At 40.0% G+C, this 23,802-nt stretch overlaps 1 protein-coding gene across 1 annotated transcript in view; it reads right to left on the bottom strand.

Annotated features, from left to right (window-relative positions):
- Positions 1-23,562, bottom strand: part of capn1 (calpain 1) — a 32,535-nt gene extending 8,973 nt beyond the window's left edge. The window contains exons 1-6 of the mRNA XM_084711741.1: positions 23,429-23,562; positions 18,548-19,282; positions 15,500-15,569; positions 11,931-12,049; positions 3,126-3,259; positions 1,550-1,718 (exon numbers count right to left, since the gene is read on the bottom strand). Of these exons, the coding sequence (XP_084567867.1) occupies positions 1,550-1,718; positions 3,126-3,259; positions 11,931-12,049; positions 15,500-15,569; positions 18,548-18,802 (747 nt within the window). The 5' untranslated portion in view covers positions 18,803-19,282; positions 23,429-23,562. The remainder of the gene's footprint in view (positions 1-1,549; positions 1,719-3,125; positions 3,260-11,930; positions 12,050-15,499; positions 15,570-18,547; positions 19,283-23,428) is intronic.
- Positions 23,563-23,802: the final 240 nt, after the last annotated feature.

The raw sequence follows: 23,802 nt of genomic DNA, 5'->3' as shown, positions 1-23,802 counted from the left end.
CAATACTGCTTCTTAAACAATACTTTTTTCGATACTAAAATCCATTTTAAGAAAATGAAAATTACATTATACATTACGGTACAATTTTTCAGCTCTTCTTCAGCTCTTTTTACAAACTCAAAGCAGTTTCATAACATAAAAATATGAACCTATTTACCACAATGTGATTTAACTTATGTTTTCTGTTTCAGCTCTTTAGTTTTATGTTTCAGCACCATGGCGTTTTTACACTTATATCAGTATTACAAAATTAAGAATAAACCACAGTTTGGAGATTTGCTCCTAAGGTATCAAAATTTGCTGCTGAATGACTAGACATTTTTTTGATACTCGATTTCTCCATCAAAGAGTTCAGTGTCCACACAGTTTAGCTTTACACTATATTTTACATCCTTCACTCCTTTCACACTTTTCCAGCTATTTATATTCTTCGAATTGTATCTATTCATTCATACTTAAAGCCAGAAAATCCATTCAAACCGTATAATGTTCCACGTGTTTAATAAATCATGAGGTCTATTCAATTTTTAAATCCCATTCATACTAAATAGACGATTTCACACTTTTCCATCTCTTCACACTCCTTCAACTGCTTTTATGTACAAATTAAAGCCAGCAATTCACTTTAGCATCGGCTTTTCAACATCCACCATTCACACTTGCATCTCAATATTTTACTGATAAATAATAAAATATATATTAAAATTTTAATAATATCGTCTCTGGGTCAGAAAGCTCTTAAAAGCAACCAGATGAGCTTGACTGGCAGCTCTTCGTATGCAGACTGAGCAGCACAGGGAGACATACTGATCACACTAAAGTGTCCTTCAACGGGGCAGACAGGGTTCAGTCCCCTCTGTCTGCAAACATCCGCTTCACTGTCGCGTCCCTGAGTATTACATCGAACTCGTGCCAGCTCTAACCTTTTTCCCTACCACAGGCTTCCCAGTCTTCACTGCCCTCTCCTGGTGTCCTCGATCACCAAAATTTACACATTTGTCCACCATTAACAACACTCTTTCACTCAAACTGCCATAATTGCAGTCTCCTCAATGAGACTTTCTAGAAACAACAGTTATCTTTTTCTTACAAATAGGTGATAGTACATTAAAAATGACAATATACTCTATGTTACTGTAATTTGATCACGTCTGGTTTCCCTGATGTATAGCTGACCCTCACCTCCTCCCAACTCCACAGGGAAATATGTGGGTTTTTTAGCTGCTAAATGCTCCATCCTATCCACCGGTTACTTGATAACTTGGTGCTGAGACGGGTAGTTTTTAGGACTTTCATTACTGAAAGCGTTATGTAACACTGAGGATAATGTTACAGAATGAACGCTATGAACTCTCTATGAGCTATAAAACACCATGTAGTCGAAGGGAGCTGCAGAGTTCATCACTGCTGGTGACCCCTATCACATTGTTCCATTGTTTCTACCATGTTGTAATTATGAAAACAGTCACTTTAACAACAACTTGTGATAAATCTGTGTTACTTCCCCATTTGTTTGGGTCAAAGAATGTATGAGTGTTGCGGTACTGACGTCTATGGAGCAGCCCAGCAGCGAGCCCCTCTCTATGGCTCTGCTGATGATGCTGTAGAGGTCGGGGGGGGCTTTCCTCAGCTCATACATCTCTGTCACGCCGCCTGTAAAGTCCTCAAAGCCCTCTGACGTGCTGCCGCCTGACAGAGCCTCGTAACAGCCATTCAACCTGGTACACAACAACAGATTAATGAGGATTAAAAATCATTCAAATAGTACATAGAGAATTATTAGGTGTATGAGCAGGGCTTAAATGGAGGCTTAACACAGAATGAATGACAAAAATGCTGCATAGGTGGATCTTAATGTAAATGCAGTCAAAAGAACTGACGTTGTTAGGGTGAAAAGTTTACAGCGTATGGGTACGGTATGTTCTCTCTAAACACTCGCTGCTCTACACTACCTTATATGAGTGTGTCACTACAGATGCACAGAGCGAGTGTAACAATGCATAAATCTCAGTTTTACATCACACTCTGTCCAAGTGGGAAACTCATTTCACTTGGCAGGCAGAGACTTCCACAAACAATGTACCGCTTCAGTTTTAGGGATAAATTTACATCTGGGACCACAGCTGTCCGCTGGAGCAGCTGGAGTCTGGGGTTTCTTAATAGCTCTGGAGTGTTTCTCAATCATGTCCTTAACACACACTCTCAACATTCAGAAACTCTCCAGTTAGAGGCATCTTTGTGCAAAATCCTGTCATCAGTTATAGTCTTCATTAAGCCTCCCAGCCCCTAGACCGGCCCCAGCTCGACAAACTCTGCAATTTTTCAGCCCAAGCCCAGCCCAGCCTGAGACCAACACTAATATCACTTTAAACTCTCTCTTAAACGATGACTTTGAGATGCACCAGAGAAACTATAAATGTACAGCGTGCCTGGCGTGCTTTCCTCTCTGATGCACTCTGTCTCTGATGTGCACTTTCTCTGTTACAAGTGAAGCAACATGATCCAGCAACAAAGAAGTAAATATCCTACTTTTCTTTGCACTGCACATGACCTTTTTTGCTTGTAGCCATCTGTTTAAGAAAATGGCATGAAGCTGGTCCTAATGGACTCAGGGTGTCGGTGGCTGGACGAGCTTGCAGGCTTCTAGTCTGATGGATAATCGGTATATATATATATAACAAGCAATTTAACTTCAGTTTCCTATTGGAAAAGGCTGTCTGACAACAAGATAAAGCAGTGAAAATATTCAAAATATAGTATACACTGATGAATGACATTGATTTTGCTGCTTCCTACACAATAGACCTGCTGCTTCTCCATACTGGGGGCTTCAGCTGTGGATAGGTAGTTCATACAAGCCATTTCATATAATCAAAACTATTCCTGTAACTCGTGATCATATGCCTGAGAGTTGAGTCCAGGACAGGAACTTCAGTCGGTTCAGTTGGCTCGCTCGAATAAACAAAAAGTTCACTTTAGCCTAATCACAAATAGGACGTGTGTAGGCTTTAACACCTCGTGCTTTGTTACATAAACTGAAAGCATGTCAATACAAGACACAAACGCAGCAACAATGTTGGATGTTAGCAGTCACACATAATCCAAGTGATTACTCTATGTCTTACTTGGCGTAGGCCTTTTCCAGCAGTGCGCTCCAGAACTCTGTTCCCTCTGCTGAGTGGACAAACAGCAGCTTCCCATCCTTCACCGGCAGCCGGTCATCGATCACAACCTCCACCCACTCTCCAAATTGCCAGAACTGCACGACACGGAGAAGAAAACACCAACATTACAACCTGTAAGATTACTACAATACACAAAGACATCGGCAGGAAGGTCAAGGCTTGTCATGAGTTAAGATTTAATGTGCACATAAATCTAAATATTAAACTCACATATATGAGGAGAAAAGGTTTGACGTAATAAAGCATAGTACAAAAGGGTATTTAGGCTTCTGTTACTGTACATACAATAGATTTCAATTACAGACAGTGTTGGAATTTTAACTACTTTATGCAATTAGTTTTTCAGTCCAGTGGTTCCCAACTTAACCCTTGAATGGTTTCTGTATCCTGGGAGGTCATTTGACAGGTTGTGGGAATGGATCAAGCACTGAGGTCACGTGACTTTGAACATTGAACATCTGTATATGACATAAAACAGGTATAATCACTCTGAAATATATTTATGTTTTGACAGCTTTTTCCTCCTTCCTCAGCTTTCATTGTTAATAGGATATTGCTGGTGTAAAATAGTGGAAAATAGCAACTGATTAATTGTCCAAAATATTTATATGTGCATGCTCATTTAAGGTTGAAGAGTCAGACCCCCTCCAGTGGGTCTTTAGATAAATCTGATGAACTTTGTGACCTCTTTGAGATTAATTAGGCATCATTAAACCATGCTCTATTTCTTGCAGTCCCCTAACTCACTTTTTCTCAACCTGAGGTCCAGAACACCACTTGGGGTCACCAAAGCTCCACAGGGGGTGGTGAGACAATCTTGATCTTAAGGGGTATTAGTCACCTTTTTTAAAAGGTTTTCAAAATGTTTTTACATAAATCTTTTTGACAATATGATGAATCAGGTGACAAAACAAGGCTTTGCGATGCTGCAGATGAACTGCAGAAAATGAGGTCAGGATGAGTTTGTCTGACGTGTTTTCAGGGGAAATTAAACCATGGAAGTTCTCCAGAATCCTCAGAACCACTGCACTGAAAACACACTCCCAGATTTATAACATCTGGAGAAAGTGACTCACAAAGTAAAGAATGTGGAAGATGTGTTTGAAAAAAGGTAGATTTCAAACTATGGGAAATTACATACATTATAACATTACTACATTATAAAATTCACCTGACCACTCAGGCATGTATATATTTATATTTGTATATGATGAAAATGTATGTGTATGGGTAAATATACAGTCCTATAAAATGTTTCAGTCCTCAGACCTTCATCAGGTAAAATGAATTCAAACCCTCTCAATGAAACATTAAAAAAGCGAGTAAATGTGATTGGAGGTATACAGAATTCTTCATTTGTGTGTGTGTGTGTGTGTGTGTGTGTGTGTGTGTGTGTGTGTGTGTGTGTATGTGTGTGTGTGTGTGTTGACTGTAAAAGTAAAATAATTTAAAGATGGAAGTTCTCTGAATCATTTTCCACACACTGAGCTTTTACACATGTGGCCAGCAGGGAGCAGAAGAGACCAACACAACGTGAGAAAAGATGCCAGAACAAGTTCAAGAAGGGTCAAAACAGGCTGAAGTCCAAGTGTCAGACTTTCTGTTGTCATTCCCTAGCAACACAACCAAAAAGCATGCTTGAAATTTGGAAAACAGTTTTGAAGATTCATGTCTGAATTCTTTATAGGCTTTTTAACATACGTTTCATGCTACACTGAGACATAAAACAAGTGGTAAGAACACAAAAAGACCAGAGTCAGTGAATAAAACTGTTTTGCATAATATATACAAAAACTTTTGCTGTTTTTTCATGAGTTACCATATGTACGTGACGGTCAGTGGCAGACAAAGTACTCAACCCCAGTACTCCTAGTCAAAGTCATACGTTTCCAAAAAAAAACAAACACTCAAATAAAGTCAGCACTGGTGACGGCGTTTAAACAATCATGTGCATCTGCATACAAAGTCCATTTTATAATGAACTACCCTGTTCAAACTGATCTTCCAGTGTGTCTGACAGTGTGTTCTGGCATCAAGGTGTAAATTATATTCTGGAAATGTGACATGACTTCATAAAGAGGTCTCTCAGACTGAACTACGTCTACACAAAGGCTGGTGAATATCAAATGCACCTTTATTTCTCCCTTTTGTCCCCCTTCTACACTAAGCTGTCATTTCTTTGACACCCAAAAACTGAGATATTTGAAAACAGTCTCCAGGGCAGATATCTGGATAATGAGGCTTAAAGGGAAAGTTTTTTTCCCAGTGCAGTGCAGCCATCAGCACTGAAACTGAGCAACAAAAAATTCCCTTCAGGCAACTGCTGACCTTCAAAGTACATCCATTAAAAGTGCTCGTTTTTGCCACGGACAGGCAGAGATTGTTTTTTTGGAAATGATCCCTACAGAGAGAGACCTTTTTAAAAGCATATTCATTTTACAAAACACCATTTTTAACATCATTTTCATTCAAACATGACAGAAACAAAGTAAAACTTAACAGAAACATCTTCATTCAGGTTTCCATCAATCACCAACTCTGGCCTGGTTCACATTAGGCATGAAAATATTGTGAGAGGAGCCAGAGGTGAATTAAAGGTTTGTTTTGATCAAACAACCTGATTTGCTGATTTCTGGAACAATGGGAAGACCAGCCAAGACATTTTTGGTGAGTTTTATTTTGTTTATGTCGAGTTTGAATGATGATGACGATGTTTTGAAAAAAGAGTCTGGTGAGTTTGGCAAGAGCGATAAAACAGCTGTTTCTGGTTAAACAAATTGTATCTGCCTCTTACAATAATCTGTATCTCTGTGGGGATCCTCTCCATAAAGTTGTCAGACTCTTAAGCTGTGTTTCCAACCCAGGAACTCTCTCATGGACCAGGGTCTAAATTAAGTTTTGGGGACATTTTTTTACCCTCTAAAATGTACAGAGTACAGTATAGTACAGCTCCAATCCATTGAAAAGGGCATCAGTGCTGTTGTACAGTCGTACACAGAAATGTGTAAAAACAGTCATCACGTCAGCGAACTAATTTGCCTTATTTTCGAGACAGAAACACAGACAACTACAGGCTGAAGGAACCTTTTAGTTCCTTGAAAAGTAGTTCCTGGAACTAAAATGTCAGGGTACTTTGCATGGAAACACAGCTTTAGAACAACAGTGGCAAAAAAAAATAGAGGGATTACTTTGTATCTTAGATTAGATTTGGACAAAAATAACCATAAAATTTGTTGTCCCCATTAGTTACTTAGACTAACACATGTGAAAGCAGGGTTGAAAAAAACAAAATTACCCTTTAATCCTGTCTTTGAGGAAGTCTGCACACGGCAAACCAAGATACTGGTTGTACTTAAGACTCACACAGAAACCTTGAGGCTGTAATAATCCAATAATAATCTTCATGCAAAGAATACTGTGATGTGAAAGAACATTTCTAAGTCAAATTAGATTTGTAGAACTGAGAAAGAGGGGAGGGACACTGCAGGACTGTCATCTGGCAAATAAAAGGCCACAGCTGGAGTGTGTGTGTGTGTGCAGTTCGTGTCATCATGTGTGCTCACTGCAGTGTGTGTACAGCACAAAGATGGATGAATGGTTGTATGGATACATGGATGATAGATGGATGGATTCTGCATGCCTCACAGAGCTGAATCCACCTCTGGGAGGAGCTGTGTCACAACACGGCTGACTGAAGACAACACAAAGTACACACACACACACACAAACAACCACACAGGCTTGCCCCTGGCACACACAACTTCCTCATTTCACTGTTTCACACTGACGCTGTGGAGCATTTATCTCACAGATCAACAGTCAGTGAACCCTCACCACATCTGTGTCATGAACCAGTCACCCAGCCCTAAAGCTTGAGAAATTCACAAAACAATTCAGCAAAATGTTCAGATTTTCTGCATGAAATATGTGCTATAATAAGAATAGAATAAAGGATTCTGCCCCAGTTAACTGTTTCATTTGCTTCCGACTGAGATGGCTGAGATTGCCTATTTTATAATTTATTCTCCCTCCTTTTGTTTCCCTGCATCGCTCGTTCGCACAGACTCCCCTCCCTTTTTTTCTTTTCCTACTTCTTAAACCAATTAAGGTTCCCACTGCCAGCACTCATGATTACATTTTGGGGATGACTCATTCAGGTCTGAGTAATTTATCCACAGGCTTAAGGGATCCAAACTGATACAAAGGGGAAACCCTGGGAAGACTCAACGGCAGACAAAAGAAGCAAACAGAGAGTGGAAACATGCTCGGACAGAAAAGAGAAATGAGAAACTGCAAGTAATGGAAACACGCAAGCATGAAAACATTTATTTGGCTGGAAGACAAACACCATGAGGAGCGGCTAAAAACAAAAATCCATACAAGCGTAATAAGAAAAGAGGACGATGAAACTAGGACAACTCTTTACTGAATGGAAAGCAGCCATGTATTTATGAGCCATTTAGCTTTCATGCATGTACAATAAACACATGCATGCATTTATAGAGCAAATGACTTATTATTTACACTCATTCTAGCAAAGAATATTAGACATTTTTAACTTTACTGGAACACCGTGACGAGAAAGAGACTGACTTGACCACAAAATATGTAAACTCTGCATGTAAATTCAGATTAAAACAATAACTAAAGATATAGTTGCATGATGTTGTTGTGAAGTAGTTTGGGATCATGGGAGTTGTAATCCAAGTTGTTATCGCTCTATGTCACGTTATCAAAGCGACCACTGCAGGTGATGAAAATCTATCTCACATGACTCGGGCAGAAATCACGTTTATGGATGAGGTTAAGTTTTATTCATGTTATATTTCACGTTCGCCGACTTTCTTCCTCACATTGTAATGTATCCTGTGTTTTCCTTGAATAAGTTATAGATTTCTTGCGTCTTGACTGAAAATGTATAATGACTGTTGAGCGTTTTTAGACATTTTAATGCAGAAATGTTACATATCATAGCTTTGAATTTACAATAACTTGAGCAGTAACTCACCAAGCAATGCATACAGCATTGTTATTACACAGTTATATATGATTGTAGCTTGATGCACATTTTTGTATGTAATTTTACATCCATTCTTGAATTTCTGTTCATAGTTTATTTTCCATATATTACAGTTTTAGATTTCTATTTTGCTGTTACATGTTGCTGTTACAAGGCACATGCACCTTTACACACTTATTATTGCATATACTGTATTTGTTATTGTCATATTCTCTCTTTTACATATTGTAGTAGAACGTATATATTTTTACATACTTCTTGTTCCCTATTCTCCATGCTTACATATGTTGAACAGGAGCGCCTGTGATGTCAACAACCCCGTGATGTTGTTGAAATGTGAATCCAAAAGCGAACGTTTGCACCCCAAAGTTTAATAGGAGGGTTGCAGCTGCTCTATTGGTTCTATTGCCCTGGCACCTATGTGTATATATGCACATGCATACATGGAGAACAACTGTATTCGACAACGTAAAAGCGAACAGTGTCTCTGGAAATAATCAGTGAAAAACAGGCTGGATATTCCGGATATTCTCTTGGCTGATTCCTCTGTAATTGAGTCACCAGCCCCTGCAGACATGTGTGAATGGGAGCTCTGTGTGTGTGTGTGTGTGTGTGTGTGTGTGTGTCTAACGGTATTTATTGATCCTTCGACATCAGTTGAGTCAGTGCAGCAGCCCCGGACCTGGAACGATTCCAGTGTCTTTCTCAAGGTTGCTGCAGAAAATTGCCAACACAGATGCTTGGATCGTGGTCATCAGGATTTGACAGAAGGATTTCCCTGCTATACTGTAACCTAACCTCCATCTGTGTGTGTGTTTGTGTGTGTGTGTACAGTATGTGCAACTGTTGGCAGTTGACAGTAGCCAGTTTCAGCATAAGCAATTCATTCTTTGTGTGCATGTTTGTGTACACTGTAGATTACTTCCTATGAGTGTCTTTGATGTGCGAGAGCTGCCCCTCCACTCTCTGTTTCACTTCCTCTCTCCTCCCCTTTTATGTCTCTCTGTCTTTCTCTTTCCCCTGTCAACACTTGGCGGGCTGACAGTCTGGTTGGCACACAGCTCACTGCATCAAAGAGGGCAGCCGACTCAGCTCAAAGTGCCCTGTGACAAACCAGCTTAAGATGGCGGAGAATTATTAATCATAAAATGGTTTCCTGCGTTTGATTCTTACTGATAAAGAAGAAAACATCAGCCTCCAGCTGTTTCTGAGCCCTGGTAAACGTGAGAGGAGCATGAGAGGAACAACACGTTTTGGGGACAGGCAAGCTGATAGAAGCAACGGAGACATGCATGTGTAAGATCAGAGAAGTGAGAACTGAGACGAGCTTCAGATAATGAGTCATGTGAGATCACAGGAGAGACACGCTCCTGACGTCAATAATGAATACAGAACAGAGTAGTAAGAACAGACTCACTGCAATTGAATGTGTTATATTTCTTATTCCTAGCATTACTGTATCCTGCATCTTCACTCTAGCATCGCTTTTATACCAAGATTAACATGCAAAACCATTTTTTTTCTCTATACAGCTATCAAGGAGAAACAGATGAAACTTCGGTGAGCTCAAAATAAGAATCAAATTTATTTCTCATAAGACAAAGAAAAGACCATTGTGAGAAAATCAGGTGGAGCACACGGATGTCCATGAGATTTTGCGTGAGCAGAATTACTTCATTTTGGTTGTAAAATATACCACATTCAAATCAAACCTGTCATATTTACAAACCACTGCTGTGAGTTTTCCCTGTCTCTGAATGGGTGTGTTGTTCACCTGGTCACTGACTGCAGCAATGCAAGCTTTTTTGATCAGGCCAACACCTGTGTCACTGCTCCAGTGTGCAGCAGCTATGTGTCAAACCTGTCTGTCTTTTTTGTCTATGACTTTGTGTACAAAGTTCAGCTGATAAGGCCCAGGAGTCACATATTAAGAATTTAAGTGACAAAGCAGCAGGACAGGTCCTTCAGCATTTGACTGACTGATTGTATATTTTTCAATTTAAAATGTCCTGCATCTGATAGAAGAAATGGGTGTTGGTCCCTTTAGGACGTAATGTTTACTGACTGACTGCATGACTGGGTGTGGATCTTAGAGGTTAGTTATCTTGGATGACTCATGGGATTTCACAAGTGAAAAAGACACTTGTGAAAGGAAACTTTAAATACTCAGTTTTGCTGGAAAACTTAATAATAATAATAATAATAATAATAATAATAATAATAATAATAATAATAATAATAATAATAATAATTTAATATTGTTTCCTTCACAGAAATGCATGAAATGCCAGGATTAAGGCCAGCTGTATATTTTTAACTGTAAGTCTTCTTACACCTGTTAAAATCAAGAAGCCTTCGTGACCCCCCAAGACGCTTTGATGACCCGTAGTGGGGGTCAGGACCCTCTGGTTGGGAACCAGTGACTCAACCAAAACGTTGAACGACAAGTTGTAAAAAAAGACGTGTCACAAATAACACAGCTGAGCAGCACGTGTCACGTGAATAGTAGCTGGAAGAACTCGTGTGCGTGTGTGTGCATGTGTGTGTGTGTGAGTGAGACCAGCTGAGCAAACGCAAAAAGCATCCATTAATTAGCTGTTTAATAGAGAGAAATAGGCAGCGTAAGCAGATAGGTTGCTGTATCAGACATAAAAAAGTATCAGCCATCCCTAAAAATAAATTAAGGTATGGAAAACGGTAAAGATTATGTGTTTCTGACACTGACAACTGATAGTGTCAGGATCTTACAGTGCCTCGTTTTCAAAACAAGAAATGACATCATGCATCAAACGATAAGAGACCAGCAACATCTGTAACAGCAGCTCCATTTCTGCTTTAACATTAAAAAAAACCTCTCTAGCTTGATTTTGCAGCTGATCATAACATTAGATTGCATGTAAAGTACCAGTTAAGATGGAACAAAGTACATTTTTCCACTTTTGTGTGAACCAAATGAAACAAACATTGATTTCACTCTAGCAGTTTGCACCACCCATGGTGCACCTAACAGGAAATGACACAACAGGAAGAGCTGCTGCAGAAAAACAAATGAAAGAAGTGAGCTGGCACAGAACTACAGGCTCCATTTCATTTTCCGTAGCTGAATCTAAACGTCCAGACTTCCCCCACAATATCAGGAAAATGTTTTTCATCCACCTACGATTTGAAAGTCCTTAGCGCAGGGTTTGATAAGAATACAGTATTAGTAATGTTTAGCATCTCATTTAAAGCTACCACAAGGAATTTTTCTATTGTGTTGGTGGTTTAGTGAAGTGATTCCACAACCGAACCACAAAATCAAAAATGAAAATAAAAATCTAAATCTTCTTTTAAACTGGCTACTGTACTTCTCACTTTAACTTGAACTGTGAAAAGGTAAACACAGGCTCAATTCACCTGATTTCCAAAACAGTTCGATCAGGTTGCAGACATTAAGAATAACTATATAGAAATAGCTGATCTTCTCACTGATGGTCTCATTTGCTCATGCAAGAGAGGCATCAGTATTAAACTGAGACTTTTATAACTAGTTAAAAACTCTGTGTTGGGGGTTAACCAGGAATTTTAACAGCAGCAACAGTGGAACTCGCTGTAAACTATATTTGACAACAGGACAGCTCAGCTGAGCTGCCCACAGTTGGCTGCTGGAGTGTAAGAGGTGTCAGCTGTGTCTGTTGTGTTTGTATCCATACATGTATAAGCTGTAAGTGTAGCGCTATAGTCACCTGGAAGTGAAAGATGCCAGCGTATCCCTGGCCGAAGCTCTGTCCATGAGGGACCACTCTGTGGAGGAGGTTGTCGTTTAAGGTGAGTGAGGCGATGGCTGCCAGCAGCCAGCAGTCCCCTGCGAACACACACACACACACACACACACACACACAGTTTTATTACCCTGGATCCTGAATGCCAAAACATCAGTCCTACCATGATGCATTTACATCATATGTTAAAGACTCTGGAAAACTGGCTTAAAATAGTCATTAAAAAAGTTAATTCTTTTAGTTCATGCTTGTTTTCACGAGGAAAATATCCAGTTATACATCCAGGGCTCACCTCTTTTCCAACTTTCTTTTTATCCCTGAAACACATCACAGTAGAAACACTGAGGTGTATCATTAATTACTAAACTATGTGAAGATGTATGAGGTGACACACATTCGAATTATTGCTAAAACAGCATCAGCCCAATTTTTATTTTGATCATTATTACCTGACGGTAAATCACACTTCTCTGTATTTGGGTTTGTGGTGATGTGGGTTCATGTTTTGATGCTCTGAACCATCAAGACATGTTGGACATTTTATCACGTTTAACTGTGATTGGCGCAGCTGTTTCAGAGGTATGCATAGAGACGCACTGTTCATGCCTCAGACCGGCCACCGTACGCCTGGCGTTTATTATTCAAACTTCAACTGAGGGAGCAATGCATGTTTTTGCACCCTGAATCGAGCCTGTGGCAGACAGACATACAAAATGTACAGCTCTGTTTCTGATTATTCCTAATCATAAGCATCATAAACAGGAGTGTTGGTAGATCTGAGTCTGGAGTGATATGACGACTTCGACTTGTTGAGTTGGCTCAGACTCAAAGAGGCAGGTTTAGGGGAGGCAGAGAGTTCCTGTTGCACCTGTTTAAGCGGGACACGATGTGGATTTTTTAGGATTCTTTTGCAGAATGATCAATCTACAACTGTTCCCATATTAGCAGAGAGTTAAAAAAAAATCAGTGTTTTTCTTCTTCATCTCTAACTGAAGTCAAGTGATCAAACTTGAATGCACTCAGTGGGAACAACACACTCATAAAACTGGTATTTCCCCATTAAAAGCTTAGTAAAGACAAGAGTCTGGAACTATGTTTGAGCAAGCATTGCCCTCTGGGAAATGGGAGAGGCGCCTGTTCCACTAGACTTAAAGGGATAGTTCAGAGTTTTTGAATTGGGGTTGTATGAGGTACTCATCCAGTGTATTACCCACAGTAGACAGTGGTCGGCACGCCCCCTGAAAAAAATCTACTTAAATGTACACTCTGTTTTGAATAAAACTGGGGGCATGTTAACCTCCTTCTGCTGTGGGTAATGCCATGACTATTATGCAATCCCAATTCAATAAATTGAAACTATCTCTTTAAAAGAGGAGCTGAAACTACCACAGCGCCACAGTAAGTCACTGACATAAGCACGAATCACACAGTGGATTTCAGCACCAATAGCTGCTTCTGTTAAGATATATCGTGTTGCAAAAGTTCCTCACTTAGAGAACAGGAACACCCTGACTGACACCGCCTAGCTTTTTGCAGTTTCACCACACACGCAGGCTGTTGTTTGTCATCCAGGTAATTTCATCAAACCAAAAACAGTGGTCTTTGTTGTGTAATCTGACCTGCTGAGGCTCAGATAAGATATGTAAGTTCTTTTAGCTGCACTGTAAAAAAAAAAAAAAACTTCAAAGCAACTGTCTTCACTATATTTCTGAATTTCAAACACACAATGTGTAAATTTTAATGCTCAGGGTCTCGTTCACATTGAAAGAATAACAAAATACGTAGTTTGATGACATTGCAAAGTGGTGTGGGATCATGGGAGTTTTAAATTAGCTGATGAAAATCTATTTCAGGCAGAAATCATGGTCATGGTAAAGTTACTATTTAAGTTTTATTCGTATTATGTTTTGTTTAGGGCTGCTACTAACAGATATTTTTATTACTGTTTAACAAATTAACATATTCTAACATATTTATATTCTTATCCATCATATAATCTTTAACCAGCCCCTGATAGCAGCTGATGGATCATCTAACAGATAAGAACCACTCAGTCACAGTGCATGTTTGTGGTAAAACAAAGTGGAGCATCATGTCTTCTGGCTCAACATTTTTTGGGGTTATTGTTTTGCAGTTTAGCTGCTCCTCTGGGAGTGAGCGGAGGTGGTTGGGAAGCCTCTTCCCGCGCTGGCAGAGCTGCTCAAACAAAGGGAGGGTGGCCTTGTTTACAGATGTGAGGCAGAGAAACAAAGCATGAATTATAAATGCAGCTCTGTGTCGAGCAGGAACCATCTCAGGCAATAAACTGTTACTTGCTCTGCTGAAGTGACTCCCCTCTGTTTCTCCTTCAGGCTGTCCGTCTCCATCTGTCACTCATGTCCTGATTCAGTTTGCTGTGTTGACGTTGATCGCTCATTTTTTAATTCTTACTGAAGGTAACCTGGCATGTTGACTAAAGAGCTCAGTACTGTTTGCATTTACAAGGTAAGTTCTCAATATATGCAACGGGAGCTGGTTAATAGTAGGAATAATCTAGGGCTCCCCCAGAAAAATTGATGATTCCAGTCATTGAAAGCCTACTTTTTGCAGTCAAATCTCTGAACTATTGGTTTGTACACTGAGCAGTGCAGCATGGCAGGCTGTAAACTTTACAAAGCATGAGTCTCAAAATTTATCACAAACTTGCCTGGGTCCAGATCTTCAAATCCCCCTTTTTTCTTGTGCTTCGATAACATTTGAGCAATCTTTCAGTCAACTCTCTCCTTTCCTGTTTTTCCTGTTGCAACATACTAACATCTATGTTGAAAAAGTTTTGAAGATGATAAGAACACAGGAAAGGAGAAAGCAGACCAAGGCTCTGCCAGGCACCAATCTTGCTCAACCAATTCAGGCTTGTCAATCTGACCACAAACCACACAACTGTGACAGATGCAGAGAATAAAAAACCCAGAGCAGCACAACATTTGACAGCGTGGCAGCATAGATGCTCTGTGCTCCAGAGATGACTAACCATGAGATCAGTTCAATCACTTTTGAACCAGGCGGTGATACAGGAATGGCCAAGTCTGATTTGATACAATTCTGAGATGGGACCAGCCCTGTATTCAAGTTTGCACAATACCAAGACCTTGAACCTATCCCTGAAACTGAAGGAGCTAAATGGAATTCAGCCATCATTAAGATTAACTTTTACACCAGAGCCTTTTCTATTCTGACATATGAAAATGAATGATAAAAGTCTTTAACCATTGCCTCAGTAAAGGTTCAGTGTATTCAAAGACTATGTTGTCTGCGGTTCTGAAGGGAGAGAAAAGCTTTATTTATTTATGCCCCACGTCTCCCAGTTAGACTTAAGATTGTAAAACCTGGCAACCGTCCAGTCAATGACCTGTTTGTTCTGGCTTCCGCCAACATTCCTCACGTTGACTTTCCACCAGATTAAATCTAGGCTATTTCTCACCTCTCGTGTCCTCAAATGGCTGAATCATGCTGCAGTCACAGTGAAACAGAAACAAAGCTCCCGTTGGACTCACCTAGAGCTCCCTGACAGATGTCTGTGCGAGTGGCTCCATCCACGATGAACTCAGGGCGCTTGCAGAACTCCTGGCACACGGAAAGAAAATAAACAAATTAGTGCTATACTTGCTTTTGTATATCCATTTACAAATATGTTACATGTGCTGTCATTCTCATGCTAATTGTGTTGAAGTCACAACCACCACATTGCCAGTTAAGAGACTCCTTTAAAATTGATTTCTACCACAAGAAAACTCCTAAATAAGTCTCAAATAAAAGTCTGTAGGATTTGATTAGACACTAACAGACTAATATGTCACTAACATCCACTAACATCTGGCTTTTGTCTTCTGTAAGGAAAGGGTACAATACTGTACTAATACTACACATACTAATTTTCACTTCTTTTCGGCGAAGGCAAGTCTTCACTTGCACAATGTAGTGTAACATAGCTTTAAGCACCGCCCATTACTTAGCTTCTGGTGTCAAATCTGCAGCACACATCGCTGGTCACCTGAGTGCTTTTCCACCCGAAAGTTTTTAAAATACTTCACTTTTATGGTTCGATTTGAACACATCGTTAATATTTTACCGTTCACTTTGTGTATAGTGTGCATTAGTGTTTTGTTAGTATTTCTGATCATTCTGATAATCAAATTTTTTTTTTTTAATTTTTTTTTTTAATTTTTTTTAAAAAGTGAGGTGAGCCAGTTAGTTAGAAAACCACGAAGAGTCGAAGTTTGAAAGAAAAAAATCTGCAGTTTTACATCACAACATGAGTTTTATCTCTGTTCATCCATAATTGGTCAGAGACATGATGATGTTTAGTACAATAATATGAAGCAGGGTGAAGCAACCAGCGTGGTGTTTCAATGGCTAATAGGTACAAAAGGTTTTGGAAGTGGAACTGCAAAACTCAATCCTTGAAGGCAACTGCACCCCTCAGAGTAAGTCCTTTTTTTGCCACTGACAGGCTCACAATGTTGGTCGTTTGTAAAAGAGTGATATCCTTTTTGTTTACCCAGAAACGGTGTCTTCAAAGCCACCAGACACAGTCACTTTTGTTGGTGGTCCACTGCTGCCTTGATCTGTAATTTCTTTCCCTGATCACAACTGCCCCCACCCCCAAGTTGTAATGAGATCTGCCCCCTTGACTTAAATGGTAAATTGAATATCAAGCATATTTCTCCAAATGTGAAGCTGGTCCTGTAAAACCATGCGGCTAAAATCAACATCAGACTATCTGAGAACCTGTAGAGATCCCATAATATGGAAAACATTATTGCTTTCTAGTTTTTTGTTCATGTCTTGTTTGCCAGTAATGCCCTGCTTCATAAACTATCTTCTGCTCAGTATGTTGACGGTGAGAAACCCCACGCTATAAAGCTATAAAAAGAAGTATTCCATTTATCCCTCTACCCCACAAGCACACACTCACAGCTGCACACAAACCATCAGGCACACGGGTGAATTAACAGAAACACACACAGGCTTAAATTCTCTTTTTTCAGGCTCACACAGAGCACAGATTTTTGGGTAAATGTGAACACCATGAACCCTCTTATGCAGCGTAAATATTAAAGATCTTGTGGTGCTGGAAAGGCACATGCATTATGAAACATCAGACTTTTTGGAGACCCTGGGAAACATTAGAGGCAAAAGACACACATGTTAACACACGGTGGTCTACACACTCAAATGGAGGCTGCAAGAAGAGTTAAGAGTCTGCAGTCACGCTGATGATCACGACCCCAAGAGCTTTTAAGATCACGGCTCGTCTCTCTTGCTCTATTACAGGACTGACAAACGCGACCTGTCACGGTCTGTTTCAAATCGAACAGCAATGAGAGCGTGCTGTCTTCAGGGCTGCCGTGATAACACCTAATGCAGACAGTTCCACTTCGTTCTCCGGTGTCATATTCGGCTACAGGGAGCACCCTGGTGTATTTATAATGTAGTGAGCAGTGATGAGAGACTGAGAAGCATGGAGACAGACGAGAAAAGAAAGGACTGGATGTTTGGGGAGACGCACGGAAGGGTAAAAAGCAGGAAAAAGAGAAAGATGTTATACACCCTACCTCTCTCAGACACTTGAAAACTTCTGACTGGTCTTGCTGGAACATTAAAATTACATCTACCCATCATTGCTGACAGAAAGTTTAGTTGCCAAGCAACAAATTGAATTCAAGTGAGGTAAGGCTGCTTGGAGGCAATAAAAAAGTTAGACGACTAAATTAGATATTTAGTAGTTATGCGCTCAAGTCATCAGTCAATGTCAAAGAAAGCTGGTGCTCATACCTTCTTCCTTTCTCCCAAATTCTCAGAGATGGGAAGTAACTAAGTACAAATACTTTGATACTGTACTTAAGTACAGTTTTACATACTTCACTTTGAGTATTTCTTTCTCTGAACTTTTTTTACTTTGAGTATTTCTTTCTCTGAAAACTTTTTACTTTTATCACCTGCATTTTAAAACAAATATCTGTACTTTCTACTCCTTTACATTTTCTACACAGGTGTGTTACTTTAATGCAAAAGAACATAGGACAAAAATAACATAAAAGACAAAACAAGATGAAACAAGAAAAAAATGACGTAAAAAGATGTAACAATACTACTACTACTATATGCATTTATTTTGAAATCAATCTTTTTGTAGAAAGTACAGATTTTTGTGTTAAAATGCAGAGACTAAAAGTAAAAAGTCGTCAGAAAAATAAATACTCAAGTAAAATACAGATAACAAAGTATTTGTACTTAGTATCTTCATACAACTGTGTGTTACCAAATAAACGTAATGCAATTTAACAAGTAATTAAGATGACTAAATGGTCGTTTAGATTGAAGCGTCGCCTGCCTGCAAGTTGAGTTTTACACCACCAACATCTGTTTTGAAAATCTTAAAGTCATGAAGTGTGCTTTGCAAAAAGACCGATAATGTTGTGTATGTATCGAGTGCACAATTTTAGGATGAACTGCACAGCAAAAAAACTGATTTTCAGTTTTGTATCTCTCAAAAGTCAGAACCCCAACTACTATCTCTGACCCTCCCCTCCCTTTCTCACCGTGGGCCTCATCCAGCGGACTCCGTAGGTCTTGGAGGATCTCGGTCCGAGCTCGTTGAATCCCAGAGACGATGCGGCACAAGGGAACAAAGTATCCTCAAACAGCCTCCCACACTGGAGGCTCTGGGCCCTCAGGCGCTCGTAGTCCTGACCCAGAAACTTCACGGCGTTGTTGTTCTGTCCCAGACCCTCATCACGATCCCACTGGCTCCTCAGCCTGTAGGCCGTACCTGTAGCATAAATGGGCTCCTCCATCCTAAGCTTGTGGAGTTAACAGTGTAGGGTCAACTGTCACTCTGTTGTATGTTTAGAACTACAATATGATGTAAAAGTTGTTAATAATTAAGGAGGCAACTGTGACCTATTGTTGCTACAGTTTTGATGTAAAGCACTGCGGCAGTTCTGATGTATATCGGATATGAGGTGGTAATGGCTTCAAGGCTCAATCATAAATCAGAATGAAACATCAGTACCCATTAAGTAGCTATTAAATATTGACGAGATCAGGCCGCTGCTTGGTTGTGGTACTTGTGGTTCTGCTGTAGCTGGATGCTTCCAGTGCAATAACAATCACAAGTGTAGGGGCTCAAAATGCTTTACAGGCTCTGCGTCCTCACGGCGAAGGCAGATCTTGCCCCACCAAGCTTCTGGTCACAGTTTGATGTTAATTTTTGTCCAGATGCCAACAGGAATGCGGGGTTTCAGTCCGTCCTTGTCCCACCAGCAGCTAAAACCCTAAAAGAAAGAAGTTAAAAATGAGATACGGAGCAGAGAAAGCATATTTGCTTTACCGTAACCTCCCCATCTTCCATGACACTCCTGTTTTTCATTGCTGTCTCCCAAGATCACAATTCTTCTGTATTCTCACAATTTCTGACTTTTTTTTTACTGTCAGCAGAACCTGTTTCATGGTTCCTACCTTAGACTGTATGATTAGAAATGGACAACATGGGAGTTCCCTAAAAGTGAAGCCAGCAAGTATAAGCTTTACAACTCTAAAAGTCTAATACGTCCCAGTCCCTCCAGCAAGTTGCAATGTTGCGATCGCAACAGTTAACACAAACTCTACCAACTCTACCAATCCCTATGATCCCTTGTCCAACTTTTGACTCAAACATCATACATGTCAATGAGCCGACCCAATATTTTATTATTTACTTCCTTTTATATTTTTATCTTTTCAGTTTGTCATTGTTATTGTTCGTGTACTTTTATCAAGGCTCTGTGCACTTTTATGTTTGAGTTTGAGCTGCAAAAGATTTTGCATCACTGCACTTTTTCATTTACAAATTAAGCATATTGTTAACAGATTTTTTGTATTCCTGAGCCTTTTTGATAAGGTCCCTGGATCAAGTTGCAAGGTCAGGCAAGAGGGGCAAATTATTCCGTATTCTTTCCTGAGAATTAAAAGTATTAAGCATAAAAATGCAGTTGCAGCGCATCATTTTGCCATTTCAATTCTTTAAATGTCATAACAATGTAGGAAACAAAGTTTATGAGACTCAAAAACCCACAAATCCCCCACTTTGGTTTAGATATCCTGTACATTTTTGAGGTTTCAAGGCTGGCAAGTATGAGAGAAAGTATAGAGAAACTATGTGCTAATGCAGGTCCATACATAGTTCTATACTACTGGTGTATGTAACACAGACAAGAGCAGCAGCTGTACACACCCTCTATACATGCATTCAGGGTTTACGAGGCAAATCAGCCCTACCTTTTTCTTTTCAGTCGGCCATATACACACATGCTCACCATGCATAGCAAAGGGATTAGTCACAATAGGCATATCAGTGCTACTTTTACCGTGTGGTGCTGAATGTGTACACAATGTCAGTCAAAAACGTATTAAAGTCAATGTTTAATCACACAGTTGTAGATGGTAGCTCTGTGTGTGAGAGTGTGGTGTATTTATTATACAAAGGGCTGACAGAGGGAGCGGTTTTCTGTGAATCTTGATGCACAATGAAGGCAGCACGAGGCCCACAACAAGCAAAAGCTCTCTCAGACTCTTTAATTAAGCAAAGCCAGGGAGGAGGAAGTGTAAACTGTCATTAGTGCCACAGGAGCTCTTGACAGAACTGGAGCTTCATGAACAGTTCGTCTAAGTTCATCTGCCTTTGAAATATGTGTGTCTTTCCAACACAGAGAAAGAGATGTTCCCAAAGTTTATTTTTAACACCAGCTCTCTTTTTCACTGCATAATCTCTCCGACATCCAAACTAAACACTCTTCCTGTTTCGATACTCGACTGTCAGTCACAGCAGTTTGACTCTCATTGGCTCAAGGAACGCAGTACAGCCCTGTTACTGTTTCCACTGCTCACTGTGAACCACCACACCCATTAAAAACGGACCACTTCACTGAGTGAGAAATGTTCCTGCTAGCAGAGCCAGAGAACAGAACATGTAGCTTCAACAACAGGTTTCCTCGTCTGTTGCACAGTTTTACAGACTTGTTTTATAATGTTTTATAATGTGTACTAGAGTACTATACTTATTTTTACTTCTACTTGACTATTACGGCCACAGCTACTTCTGCTACCTAGCAGTACTAGCATGCGTGCTGGCATTACTGCACATGTACTACAACTAAGAATAACATGTTCCAGTAACATCCCAACCATTTGGTGGTTTTTTTTTATCTCTGCTGCGTGTTATCGGGGCGCACTCTGCCCCACGTGAGCTCAATCTGTCTATAATGAATATTTTATTCCCCCTCACATGTGAAATACACTTCCATACCCCACTTACACACACACAGATATCCTCCACCTCAGTGCAGGTGGTGACATTTATGAGAAATGACAAGCAGTAGACTGCATGTCCAGACACATAAGTAAAACCTCCAGCCTCTTTCACCAGCAGCTACAGTCTTAACATCACAGAGCTCTATGAAAATACATGCATGCATCCAAACCATAACATTGTGTGTTTACATGTCATGTCTCAGGCATGTGTTGAATTAGCTCCAAAGGCAAAGATTTTTCCTCCATAATAGACCATGTAATGAATTGCAGCCATATGCAACAACCCTGTACTAAAGGAGGAATTGGGTTACATGCATATTATGTTATTATTAGCTGTTATTATGCAATTTGAGAATAGGTCATGCGGCACTAAGAGGGAAAACATACAGTCTATTAAAGCAGAGACAAGGGTCATATGAGTTTACCAGCAGCCAAACAAGAAGCCAATGCAAACATCAATACAGAATGTGTCACAACCGCATTTCTGCTGATGCTTGTCTGCGTCTAATGAGGCAGTAGTGGTTTCCTCCTCCTCACGCCTCAGTCAGAGAGGGACCAAGACTGCTGAAATACATGCTGATTGTAACCAAGTAATGCCTGTGGGTGTGTGAGGGCCAGCGTTTGTGCTATGAGTAAGCATTCTGACCGCCTCCGGTGTATTTCTGCATGCAGGGTTCATATTCCAAACACTGTGAAATGAAATATCCAAAGTGTCTAAAGTCGAGCCCGAGCGATACTGGATTATTGTGGTTGATGTCCATACCGATATTAGGGCATTCACCATTTCTCTGACATCTTACAGGCAAACAACTATTAGTCCATTAATTGAGAAAATGATCAACCAATTAATCAGCTATGAAAATAATTGATAGTTGCATCCCTAAATAGTAATAATAATCTAAACTGTTCTGATATGTAATTAATTGTTACAGCAATCTGTCCTGCAAAAATGGCCGAAAATGCTCAAATACAGAAATTTTTGTGATTTTCTCTGTTTGTTATCATAGTACACTTAATATCTGTCTATAGACATCACCTTGGACTTAAAGGTAGAATCAGTAGATTTGTCTAAGCTGTTTGTATGCTGAATGCTGACATTTTGGCCTGGTAGAGCGCACCAAGCACAGCAAAATGTGCAGATACAGACACCACAACACACAACTATCGCGGTCACAAGTGATGACTGAAAGGTGTAATGATTATATGACTCTGTACATTGTTTAAAAAAAATTGAATATTATACCTTTAACAAAAGTGGAGTGTACATTTCTTATAATTCTATGACATTTTACAGATTAAACATGAACATTAAACATAACAACTGACTTTAATGTTTGTTGTTATTTAATAACCGTCTATAAGTAATAAAATTTGCACAGGGGCTAGTAAAAATGACTTGGTAAGGCCACTGGAAGAAAAAAAAAAAACACAAGTTGTACCCCGTCATGTTTATCGGCTGACATATCGGTCATTGGTCGATATATTGGTCGGACAGTGCTTTACAGCCATGGAGAAAATAGACCTGCAGAGAAACTAGACACGCACAGTGTCCTTTGGGGAAAATAAATGCTCACTCTCGGAGTGATCTTTATCGCAGCAGGATGAAGAAAAAAGACTTTGCATGTAGATAACTTTTATTCTACTTTGAGTGGTTTAATTATAGTGACCATCCGGTCATTTAAGTAAATTTTAAAGCATGCCCTGGTGCTTATTAAATGTTTTTGGCGGACACATGGCTCCCACAGATAAGCATGCAGTTCCTGATTGTAGGTGTGGTCCCTGAGAGGAGACACAATGTACAGCTGTCAAACTGCAACTTTCTCAAGTTGACCAACGCGAACAGCTGGGCGACACATTTCACTCTCATCAAAGACACTGTCCAGACACATGCAAGAGATTTCACGCAAAACAACCGCGCGGATTTTCATGGTTTCATGGTGTCCTGAAAGTTGAGTGTGAGAGGAGGAGTTTGTTTTACATGACTGTTTACAGTTTTCGCTCGCAATCCCGCATAAGAAAAAGTTCAGGCTTGGATGTTCGAGGCATTTTTAAAATACATGTATGTATCCATCCTGCAGCGCGACACAAACTGTAAAATCAAAGCAGTGCTGATGAACAGATTTTATATTTACCTTGCCGGTTGTTTCCTCTTAAAGGCAGTTATTTAGACATTCAAAATGCTACTTGGGTTTGTCTTTACCCTTCCATGTTTAGCGTAGGTTCGTCCCCTCCACTGCTCTCCACCAGCACTTATTATTTAGAAACGCCCTGCCTGTGCCTTTGCTCTGATCTATTGGAACTAATGTGCCCCCCTCACAGTGCGCATGCGCAGTCTGCTAGTCATAAACCACACTACACTGAAGACGAGGCTCCACATACCCTGCGCTTTCATGTAGTTGTCTACAGAGCATACCCAGTTTGACAGTGCACTGTAATCCTGTTAGGTTACAATTATACAGCTGCATTGTAGAGAAAGTTTTTACAACAAAACAAGACCTGTATCCAT

The sequence above is a fragment of the Lutjanus erythropterus genome, chromosome 23 (genome assembly GCF_056507025.1).
Source record: "Lutjanus erythropterus isolate fLutEry1 chromosome 23, fLutEry1.hap2, whole genome shotgun sequence".
NCBI classification, from domain to species: Eukaryota; Metazoa; Chordata; class Actinopteri; order Lutjaniformes; family Lutjanidae; genus Lutjanus; species Lutjanus erythropterus.
Note: the sequence above shows the minus strand (reverse complement) of the source record. Positions and strands in the feature narration are given on the sequence as shown.